Genomic DNA, 12,208 nt, shown 5'->3' on the forward strand with positions numbered 1-12,208 from the left:
TTTCTGCACAAGAGTGAATCTCCACCCAACATTACGATTTTGGCAAAATATTAATAAAAAAAATAATCTAGTTAATACAAATCAGAAGTCAGTGCCAGCCTATCCTTGATTTTATTTACAGCTTCCCCAGCCCTTTTGTAGTCACAGATGGAACAGACACACAAATACTTCTATTCAATACATACTCTCATGGCTTCCTGGATGTGGTCTTGGCGTACAAGCTCAGCTGAACGGTCCATGTACCACTTCAAACATCGGATCAGTTCCCTGAATATAACAGAGAGAAAAGAAGAGGAACCTTCAGCACTATTTTAAAATCATTTGGGCAACAAACATTTTGGTTTTAGGGAGAAATCTATAAAACAGTCTCATTTCACTCTGTTTCAGCGGTCAGCTATAGCTGTCCTAGCTGCTTAATTTACATAATACATAGGTTTAAGTTTCAAAACTAGAACATAATTTCTTCTCTGAAATTGACTTAGACCATGCGGAACACTAAGATGTTTATTTAAAAGCTTTGATAAATGCATGCAACATAGTTCTAAGACTAAACCACACCTTTTTTAATTAAGTTTATATAAGAAATTCCAGGTCTCCCCTAAGTAAAAGTTTTTAGAAACTAAGATCACAAAGAAAATACGTGCATCTGTTTTCCTAGGTACACAATACCATTTGGACTAACTTGAAGAGCTGTCTTACAAACATGTTGGATTTCAGACATCAGACTACCAAAAATCATTTGTTTTGTCTGAAAGAGGTGATAATTGACACAAAGCAGAACACCTTTTTAGCCTCTGAATGTGACTATGCCTTCTAGTGTTGTATGGTACCTACAGTTTTTTACCTGCCATTGATGGAAATTTTAAAATATATTTTTTAATTACACTAAAATGTGAATGGCATAAAACAATTAAAGCAAATTATAAGTTATTTTTAATATTTTACTGTGGCCAAAGATAAAAAATCCTCAAATATACAAAAGAAATGGTCTAAAAGAAAGAAAAACAGCACCCAGAACGATAACTGTTACTGCTTTCAAAAATCTCTCTTATTCCCTGATGCAAGACTCGAAAAAGAATACTAGCAAATAAGGCAGAATCTTCAAAGTGACGGTGAAAACTAAGTTTCTCATCTACTGAAATTATACATTTAGTGTAATCAAATAGAACATCTTATCTGTATACGTGTTTACTTTGGGAGAGGAAATTAGAATTAGTTCCCTAAGCTTTCATACAAGTCTTACACCCCAACATCCTTAAGGCAAAAAATGTATATGCTCTTGGTAGCTCACTAGTACAGACTGGTAATGAGTTGTTGCTGAGCGACAGTCTGCCTTCAGGTAAAAAAAAAAAAAAAAAAAAGAGAGCAAGGTTCGCCAGCCTTAGAAAGGCAGGATACATCCCAGCGTCTGCTCATTTTAGCCACCGGTGACATCCAGCAGCTTTTCTCTACAGCTGCGCTGGGAAACTTCCATCTGAGTAGTTCTGCTTTTGACAACCAGTGCTAACGTGAGGTTATGATTCTGATGGAGACATCATTCAAAAGCTTGTTAATACCATCTCCTGAAGTGATGGTTGAACAAAACCTACTTGTAAGCCAGTGCTCCTGCAAAGTGCTTCTGAATGTAAGTGTCCATCACAGGTCGAAAATGAAAATACTTGCTGTCACGCAGCAGATTTATGATGAACACCTGTGGGAGATAAAAAAGTGAACCCATGCTAAAGGAATCTGCACATTGTTGCTAGGTCGCTACAAACAAGTTACACAAGCTCAGGAACAATGAAATACATGAGTTTCTTTAAAAAGGTAGTAGTTGTGCTGTTAGATGTTATCGTTTGCTTCTCCCAAGTGATAGCAAATCTTGCTGTCCTAGGATCTGCTGAGGCTAGCCTGCCCTCCTCACCCAGAAAACATAAGGCTGGATCCAGTTGAAATTTTATATTTCATGGAAGTAAAATACTATCAACATGATAATTAGAAACTTAAAGCTCACTGACCATGAGATAAAGAAAAGTAACAATTCAGCAGCTTACCAGAGACTGAAAGACCAACAGACCATACTTTTCTGTGTTGTCATCCAAAACTACAAACAACGTGTCGAGAATATCTTGTAGGAACTAAAACGACATGAATAAACAAAGAATTTCAAATTCAACTGCATTCAAAAGAAGGTTATTTCCTCCCTGCTTTAATTGTTTCATACATGTTGGTATCTTTGTGCAACACTTGCCAAGGACAAATCACTTCAGGTTCATGCACACGAAAGATTTTCATTTGGTTTTACTAAGAAGAATTTTTCTCTTTACAAGGAATATTTCTAAACAAAAATGACAGAAAACCAAAAAATAAGAAATATGTACCATGCCTGATTTATAAATATAACTTCAGTGTTCCTGACTAAGCCGACGAAAACTGCTGCCTAACAACAGTGGCAAAACAACTTACTTTAATTCTCGTATCATGAAGAGTGTATCAGATACTGTTTGTCATCAAATTTAAGACTTGGAAGCACATTAACTGGTGCTCCAAATTATGTTTAATACTGAAAACTTTTGGTATATGACAAAAAGTAAAGTTTTTATAACAAGCACTAACTGGGTCAAGTTACATATTGCCAAATGTTTCCTTTATCCATAACACCGCGGCTTACTCAGCGCTGGCGCAATTCAGTGATTTTCTTTCCTGAAAGCACAGTCCTCAAAAGGATGGCTGTGGAGAATAACGCTGAGGATCAAGTCAACCGCACATCCTCTCATGATTTTTTAATCTATTCCAATTAAATTTCTGATGCGGAAAGCAAGAAATAAAATATAACAATTTATGAAGTCTCTGAAAGGATACAATTTCTTATTTTCTGAATTATTGCATGCTGTGCCTCATATCCCAGTGCCTAGTGGCAGCTGATTTAGGGAGGGAATCAATTACTTCTCCCCTTGGAATAATTTAATCCATATCTTTTTATGCTTTTCTCTATAAAAACAGATACTTGTACTGCCCTGCAAACGAAGTGTACAAAACATGGCATTCTTGGAGAATTCCAGTATAAATGGGGTATTGTCCTCTTCTGTCTCTGTTATGAAGTTATCGTGAAGATTAATATTCAAGATATGGCAACATTCAAATGAGTTACAGTGAAGTGGCTTTAATCATAAACTACTAATTAAGTGATGTGATTTCTCTTTGGTTTCTTTTCTTTGGTCATTTGCCGTTACACATTATCTCCTTTTACTTCTAGATTTATAAAAATAAGTTCTAGGGGGAGTTCTCAGCACACCTAAAATTATCAGAGGGGTATGTAGAATGAGCTTCTTTTTTTGCTGAGTATTCAGATGCATTTTGAAGTTCCTCTGACCTAAGAAAGTTCAGGTCACACACAGGACTGGCAAGTAAAGCAATAGGGGTTACACAACATGATGAAATTATGTGATAGGAGATGGATTACTGATAGGTTAGGAATGCTGGAGAGCAACTGGTGCTCAGGCTCTATGCAACAGCTCCACGTCACAGTGCTGGGACAGGAAAATGGGTCTGCAGGATGGGTCACCAGCCACTGAGCAAAACTTAATTTCAAGGTGTCACATTTCTTTCTCCTCTACACAGATGTTTGGAGCATATTTGCAAAACAGAACTACGTATCAGCTCTGCCAGCTGTTTGAAAAGGCCAAGTTTTCTGAGCCAGCTCTGTTTTCTTCACTCTAGAAATGACCAACCACATTCAGGCAATTTCAGAGAATGTCCTTTAGAAAATACTACTGGAACAGAGATCGGCACAAACCACCACCGCCAGCGGCGACGTCTTTGTCAGCAAGCAGTGTGGCTTGACAGGGGCGGTCCTGCAGAGCGGGGAACGTGGTGCCCACGACCTGATACTTGCAGCGTATGGGGGTGAGGGAATTTTCCTAAGGATTAGCTACATTTTGATACCAAGGACTAACTATCCATTAATTTTTGGTGTGTACACTCCCTTTCAGTTCCATGTCAAAATAAAATCCATTCAATTCATACACTCTGGAAATTCACAGAGTGAATCAAAAAGCACAGCAAGAGGGAACACTCAGAAGTGCATTGCAGGTCTGATGAATTCACTTGCTATCACAGATACATACAACGACTTATTTCACGTAGTACCTTCACAATTTCCTCGCCACTGACATGTCTCAGTCGTCCTAGAATATCCATCACACGGTCTGGGTAGGCTTTCCATTTCAGCAGGGCAAGCAAATCCACTGCAGAACAGTGAGAGAAAGAGCTACAGTCTGTACGCAGAGGGACGGATGGCAACCCCAGACCCACCAGAGTCACTACATGTTACACTTCTGCTCTTGCTGCAGTTCACAGCTCTCAGGGCAGAGGGGAAAGGGGAAAACAAGAAGGAAAATACATATTAAGTCCAATACTGCTAAGAAAGAAACAAATGGAGGAACGGGAAAGTGCTCTAAAACCAGCAAAGACTGCATTTTTCCCTACGTGACCGACACTGCCCTGTGGACAATCTACTTTTGTCTTCCCATGCTTCAGGGAAGTTGCCATAAGAAGTTCTTATTTACTTACTAACCCTGTAAAAGCCAAAAACCCCCAAACTTCAGATTGTACAGAAAAGCCAACATTGAAGTTTTTATCCTTCAATCACTTAATGAAAATAAACTTTTCCTTAATGTATTACCCTTCTCTCGCACTTACGGTAATGTCTGCAATTTCTCTGCCACCTATCAATATCCTTATTTCCTCAAAAACAGTCTCTGCTCATTTCAATAGTGTTAGTAAAAAACCAAAAAGCATGCATATAATGAAATTATAACAAAGGAGTATTTCAGCAAAATAAACAGAGCACAAGCTTACCCATCTTACCTCCCTTTTCCCAAGCCTGCTGCCCTGGGCGATTCTGAAGGCTCAGCTACTCACCATTCTGGGTCAGTTTGGTGGAAGAAAGCTGTGTGGAGACCGAGAAGGTCTCTTTGGTGCTGCGCTGGAAAATGAGGCTGGAAGGGATGTTGGGGCAGCCGTTGTAGTCCTCCTTGCAGCAAGGCAGCCCCAGGTACAGTGCGTGATTGTTAAATGTGCTGTTCTCATCACACTGTGGGTACGGGACAAGACATGGAATTGTACCTGGTCAATCTCATTCCACATACTCACACCCTGACAGCAGTTGCCTAATGGTACTTTTATTGACCTTTTGGGTGCACAAAAACACTTCTAAGAAAAAGCTTTGCTTACCACCTTTGGGGTCTGTACATACACAAAACAGACCCAGCTCTAGAAAGTGTGGCTTCCTAACCACTGACTCCTTAGAACTTACCACGATCTTCCAACTGTACAACTTAGTGCTGCTGTCTGAAAATCATACTGCAGAAATAAACCAAATCAGCAGGAACAAAGAAAATACAACCCCTCCCAAACCCCTAATTACAGGTTGCCAAGCTGTAGCATTGTAACATGATGCATTTGAAGTACAGCCTAATTTCATAACACAAAGGGTGTAGAGTAATGTCATAGGCTGGTAAAACTGCTGAATGCTCATAAATACTAGTATGTTTGAGTTCAGAACAGATAGGGTTAGAGTCATCATTATCTGAAGGGAAAAGGCAAGCTGTATCTAGAATAGAAGGCTATATCTACACCTAGTCGTGTGATTTTGAATTTGTAACATTTTGAAACTATTAATCTATTCCTCACATACTTCTAGTAAGGGGAAAAAGCAATGTAATGGCCATTACTTATTTAAACTGAAATATAGATGAGTAGGTGAAAAGTCTGCAGAGAAGAATTGGTACCTTATAAACGTAAAGCTCATGGATATCATCCGACAAGGTAGTGCCATCGTCTCTCATCAGCGGAGTGAACGCAAACCCAAAGAGCTTCTTTTCTCCCTTGTCTTTTGCTATAGCAACAGATGGAAATAAGGAATCGTATTTGTGTATCATAGAATCACAGAGTGGCTTGGGTTGGTAGGGACATTAAAGATCATGCAGTTCACCCTCCTGGCATGGGCAGGGCCCCCTCCCCCCAGCCCAGGCTGCTCCCAGCCCCGTCCAGCCTGGCCCTGAGCCCTGCCAGGGATGGGGCACCCACAGCTGCTCTGGGCAGCCTGGGCCAGCGCCTCGCCGCCCTCACAAGACAGATAATTCTGTCTGTCCATATATACTACAAGGTTATTCACGAACTTCTCTGCATGCCTAACAAAACCCATGCAGGTTACGTAAGAATATACTATGTCTAATTCTATGCAAGTGATTGGCAAGCCTCGAAACAAACACAGACATGCTGAGCACAGTAAAATATAAAATATACATGCGGTACAGAAAATATTCTACAGGAAAACACAGCGAAAGAACAGCAAGGGAGAACATCTGCAAAATATTTTGCCTTGCACTGGTTGTTCATGTTTTTAATGTGCTGTTTAACTAATGTAGCGACTGGCTAATTAGCAGTGCACCTTCACTATATTTTAGATTGGCATTGCTTCCCTGCTTTCCTCCCAGTAACAGCCTCACCCAAATGTACACGGACAATGGAAAGACCTCAGCTTTTCTAGAATTTTCTTGGTTATATTTTGCACTCACTGGAGCAATGTCTGAACTCAAACCGGAGGTGAGACCCACGGAACCTGTCTATAGGGATGGGCAACTTGATGATTTCTCCCCACCGAGGGCTGTTATTGTGGTAAAGGACAAATGAGTGGTATGCACTCCTGCTTGGCTCTCCTGAGCCCAGGCTGATGCAGTCCTGGAACAAAAGAAAACAATTTCAGATTAAAAGACATCACATCACTACAGATGAGTCATTTTATTACATGGTGATAACCTTTATATAATTCATCTATTTCTGTAGACATAAAGGAAGAGTCAGAAACAGAAACTCAGACACAATGAAAGCTGAAATGTTTAAAGAGATCTTTAAACTGTGTTTTGGGTCAAAGGATGAGCTAGGAGGCCTATGATACTGGATGAATTCCAGTACATTATTATTTAAGCTAAGTGTTCTGTCAAGCATCGAATAGATACAATAAACAAATAAGTCCAAATATATAAAGATGAGTCAATCCCCCCAAACGAACAACAAAAAGGACCTCATAAGACCATCACTATTAATATTAGACTTTTCTGAAAATATAATTTAATCTGATTTCTGCTTCAGTATCTCTGTTCAGAAGTGATACCTGAACTTTTCAAGCTCTTAAAAATGTTGGTCTATTGAAACTACAACCAACCAGCTTCAACAAGTAACCCAGATAATTCTGGTCAAGTTACTCCATTAGTGGTAAGCAAGGAATTTCTGTTGACTAATCATCACCTAAAAACACAATGAGATCTAAATTTTCGCTTTTAAGATTTAAAAAGTTCAAAGATCTTAACCAATCTATGTATTCTCAAAATACAGATGAAAAACATTCATTGATATTTAGGAAATACAGAAACCCTTAAGTCATAATATGAGTGAAGGAAGTTAGAAGAAATACTGACATCCTGAAATAAGGACCGTAAAAGGTCCTTTGTAATGAAGACATGGAGCAGGAAGCACATTTCTTTATATAAGCAGTAACTCATGTTCTAGACCTAGCACTTACAAAGTGATCTAAATCATTCAACATCTTCTAAAGCCATGCAGAAAAAAGATACCTTAGAGATTCTTCACTTTTAGCATCTCTAAGGATAACGAATCCAGGAAGAAACAGAAGCTAAGAAGACCCAGAACGACACAAGCGATATAAATTCCAACATTAAAGCACCCCACATAGAACAGTAGCACGACAAGAAGAATTACTGGTCATTTTCCCAAAGCATCTCTAAATTCTAACCCCCAAAAATATCAACAATGTTGATTTATTTTTTTCACCTGTAAACAGGGGACTGTCAAGCCAAGCACATCCCATTAACCAGCCCCAGTTAGCTCAGCCTCTGGTAATATTCTTTACGCTTTGAGAAAGTTATGAATTTGTGAAGGAGCCAAAAAAGAAAGAAAAGTTCTCTGGAATTTTGGGATTCAGTGCAAGAACAGCTCCCTGGACAGTGATTCGTTGCAAAAGCTCTAATCCAAACTGGGTGGCTGTAGCACATACAAAACTCAGCCCTCTCACCTTGGTGAGCCTTAGTCACCATACGATACATGCCACAACCCCGGCAGGTATTGACACATTGGAGCGAGCGCAGTGGAAGCAGTACTAAAACCTAGTATGTCTGCAATACCCCAGTCATATTTTGTAATAAGAGTAACTTGTCAGGCTTCAACACAGCAGTTCTGAAACCTCATTCTGCATGGGGTTCTTAGGAGAAAGTAAAATAGTATTTGTATTTCTTCTAGAAGGTACGGTAAAAATTCAGGTTTTCATCTGAGCTTTTTTCCGTTGCCTCAAAAAATTACCTGCCTTGGCAGAAAAATGGTCAGTATTTGAATGGCGTTTCATGCTATAAATGTTAAATAAATGAATAAGTGAAGCGTCTTTCCTTCTGGTTGTTAACTGTTTCTATGCATTTGTACTACAATCTATAGTCTGAGGAGGGAGGACTGCTTAATCTTTAATTCTGAATTTTGATCTGCAAAATATAAACATGAAACTAGCCTCTGTACATCCAGTTACCATAAGACCCAAATATGTGGGTGAATTAGAGGGCAGAGGCAAGTAAGGGAAGCTAAACTAGAAAAAGTATCAGCTAATAATTTTATCATTTAAGGTATGCCTTGCAATTAAGTTATTCCTGCTACTGCAACAGAAAGAAGTAGCGAGAAATGTGTCACGGATTTTATTTTTCAGACTATATTGAAAGATACTAACAATTGAGTAAGACCATTCTGAAAAGGAAATACTAATTTTCATTTCGAACAGCACTGTATTCTGGGAATAATTTCACTGCTTTTGGTAGGACTATTCCTGGACCAAGATATACTCAGCAGCAATAAGGATGTGAGACAGACAGAATATTGTCGTTATTGTTGCAGATGGTTCTGCTAAAGTCTTCACAAAGGCGCAATTCCGATTTGGATTGTGCTGCTGGTCAGGAAAAGTTTAGAGATTTTATTCTAGTATCAGATGAAAATGTTGTGGCAATTTCCCCACACCTTCTCATTTGGCAGCCCCTGCCTGGGAAAGGCAGAGGGCAGGCAGGGACGGGGCTTCAGCCGGGAACAGCAGTGCTTTGGGGGCAATGACTGAGCTGTCAGTGTTCTGCCCATGCTATTCTAAGCTCAGACTGGAGGGTTTTTATTAGCTTCTCCACTGTATCACCTACTGAAAGTTCTCAAATGAACGTCATAATTAGACAAGATGAAATAGAAGAAAGAAAATAGCTACCCTTGACTGACTGTCCAAGCAACCTTGGGTCACACAAGCGGTCATTAAGGGACAGGGAACCCCAACAAAGCAATTCCCTTTATCAGCGGTGCACCAAGCCCTAACCAACGCACGCCTTATTCCTAACATTTATGTTAAAAAGTTAAGACTCCTCTTGTTGCAGTCTTCAGTATTTTCTTTTATATTCTGCTGAATGACTGAAATGGATCCAGAGCTAGCAGTCTCTCCAGCTGCTTTGTTTAGGAACAAAATTATATTCTGTCTTTGGGTGAAACCACCTCGCTCCTAACAGAAAATGGAAGGTCATCGCTCTAGGTGTCCATACCGAAGATTACAGAAGCCAGATGGCTGCAGTGAAAAACAAGCCATCTAGGGTTTAAAACCAAATCTGTCATACAAAAGGTAAAAGGGTATCCATTTAGTTGCATACTAAAATAACCCAGACTAACAGACCTGTGTTACGTTTTAGACCGACGGATACCCAGACTTCCCCAAACCCATGGCAAGCTGGGATGGGTAGCTTGTTCTCAGGGCTTTTAACCTGAAGCACAGGAACATTCTGAGCACAAGCTTTGCTGTATTTTACAACCAAAATCTGCATTCTGAAAGTTGAGACAAACTGGAAATGTACAGATTAAGGAGCTGAATCCTCACAATTTTCAGGGCGTTTCTATAGACTCAAAAGCAGCCAGAGAGGCTCTTAACAGGGTCAGCTGCCTTCTGCAAGGACAAGGAGGTTACCACTGGTAACGCTGAGCCATCTTACAATGGTAAGATAACTCACTAAGTTAGAAGTAATTCCAGATGGCTGTCTCATTTGCTTTAGCTTTGGTAGATGAATTTGCAGAATTTTTAAATCACGTAGAAGCTATGGCAGTGACAAAAAAAGAGGAGACATGATTAGTTTGCAAACTCATTTCTAAGTAGCTGCTTCTTTCTCTTATGTGCATGTGATTATTCCTTCAAACTGTCATTTAGCACTTTTGAACTGTCTCTGTATTCAATTCAACTGATACTCAGGTTTATGTTATTTTTCTAGTTCTATTCTGCAGTTAAAAGAGAACGCAAATGTACCTAAGCAGCGAGGAGTTGGAAATAAAGGGAAGGAGAGTTCAACTTTTGTTGTCTTTGATGGCCCTTTTACTTACTTTTCAGTAGACAGGCTAGCTTACACCTCTGAGTATTTCCTCTGTAGAAAATTCTAGTGTCTGCATGCTTGAAATACAATGGATCTTAAGCATCATTAGACATCATGAACCAAAGACCTCCCTGACATAAACAAAGTATCTTTGTTGCATTGCCACTATACAGAGAAGCAATAACATAAAATCTGCTATAAAGATTTTCTTTTAAATGTGTGGTTTGAATTTAAAAAACACGAAAGATCCTTTATCTGTAAAGTCTCTTCTTTATGACAAATGTTCATCCGAATTTTTTCTAATCGGAATGACTACCTTTTACTAGTCTTTGTTTGTACCACATCTGCTTCACTATCCCATGGTAAAGTCTTGAAGCACTGTTACAGTAGTAATAACAGGGCAGGGTAAGAAAAACTATAACTTAGCACCTGTGAATGACCGTTCCATGCAAAACCACAGCAGAAGTTAAGGCTGATAATGTCTAGAAATTATACGGCTTTTATACTTAATCATTAGCCACAGTTACAATATAATTAGCCACCACCATGTACATTAGTATTTGAAGATGCTGATACTGCAGTTCGGAGGGCAAAGACCTGTATTGGTCTTCGGCAGACAGCTGTGCAGTAAAGTGATGATTTAAAATTTGTCACTTCATTTGAAAGGTACGCCTAATTCAATTAAACAAAAAGGATTGTGGTCTTCCTGCTTCAGCTATGAGCACAAACCAGTTCCTTAAAAGAGACATACTTTACTTTTAATGAATTTACAAGCAATTGTAGTAATAAAGGAAAGGGTGTCCTTTCAATTAAAAACCGAAGATTGTGGCAATGAGTTTGGTACACAAGCACTTCGATGTTTACACTCTTCTAATAATAGCTACAAAGGCTATTTTATTGTGGTGGATGTTAAAAGAAGGGAGGGGGGAAGTTATTTCTGATAAATATTTATGTTAAAATACTTTCCATTTCCTTCTCTATCCTCACACCTTCCCACCCCAGCCAAAGCTGACTTAACTACCCTTTCCTCTTCAACAATACTAAAAGAAAGAACAGAGGAAGAAAGAAAAGTATTAACTATCACCATCCACAGCTGGAATGGAGCCATCCCAGGGTGAAAGCCAAGATCTTGGAAATACAGCTAGTGACATTTATTTTCCAAAACTACATTCAGTACCGTAACTCCAACAACACAGATTTAAGTCTCTCTTGTAATCACATTTCATCACATTGTAGGACACACGTTATTTAATTTTAGATATTTGTCACATACTCTTCAGCTCTTTCTGACTACAGTTATTCTAAATTTTCTTCACTGACATCACATTTTGAAATTATGGAAGTTTTTCAGTTTATGAATATTTTCTCCAAGTTGCCTATTCCCATATAGGGGTAGTGCTCCAAATTCTTTCAAATTTATAACTGGCTACTTCCTTCATCATAATATATAACTTAAAAACTTTGGGGAAAAAAAGTAAAAGCTAGTTTTATTTTAGCACTTCCCTTGTATTAAGACAACAAAACAAGGTAACGTGTCCACGGAGCAAGCACATGGCACCTGAAGCTCAATGAGGAAGGCACTTACCTTCAGGATTTCTCCATCTGCATAGAGCACATACATGGTCACTTCAATGTTCTTCTGCACACTTTTCCCACCTCTTTCAAAGTCTCCCTTTTCTAATGTCAGGTATAAGTCATTGCGTATATCACCTACAGTAAAAGAGCGGAGTCACACACTTAAATTCAATATGGATGACTCAGTGTCAGCGGGCAACAGATTTTGA

General features: G+C 39.1%; 1 protein-coding gene across 12 annotated transcripts in view; it reads right to left on the minus strand.

The window, feature by feature from the left end:
* Nucleotides 1–12,208, minus strand: part of DOCK3 (dedicator of cytokinesis 3) — a 224,660-nt gene that overhangs the window by 65,744 nt on the left and 146,708 nt on the right. For all 12 annotated transcript variants that reach the window (XM_040590724.1, XM_040590720.1, XM_040590726.1 and 9 more), the window contains exons 15-22: nt 12,010–12,134; nt 6,561–6,723; nt 5,772–5,878; nt 4,903–5,074; nt 4,129–4,226; nt 2,034–2,117; nt 1,590–1,690; nt 186–267 (exon numbers count right to left, since the gene is read on the minus strand). In XM_040590724.1, the coding sequence (XP_040446658.1) occupies nt 186–267; nt 1,590–1,690; nt 2,034–2,117; nt 4,129–4,226; nt 4,903–5,074; nt 5,772–5,878; nt 6,561–6,723; nt 12,010–12,134 (932 nt within the window). The remainder of the gene's footprint in view (nt 1–185; nt 268–1,589; nt 1,691–2,033; nt 2,118–4,128; nt 4,227–4,902; nt 5,075–5,771; nt 5,879–6,560; nt 6,724–12,009; nt 12,135–12,208) is intronic.

Source organism: Falco naumanni, chromosome 4 (assembly GCF_017639655.2).
Source record: "Falco naumanni isolate bFalNau1 chromosome 4, bFalNau1.pat, whole genome shotgun sequence".
In the NCBI taxonomy this organism is placed as follows: Eukaryota; Metazoa; Chordata; class Aves; order Falconiformes; family Falconidae; genus Falco; species Falco naumanni.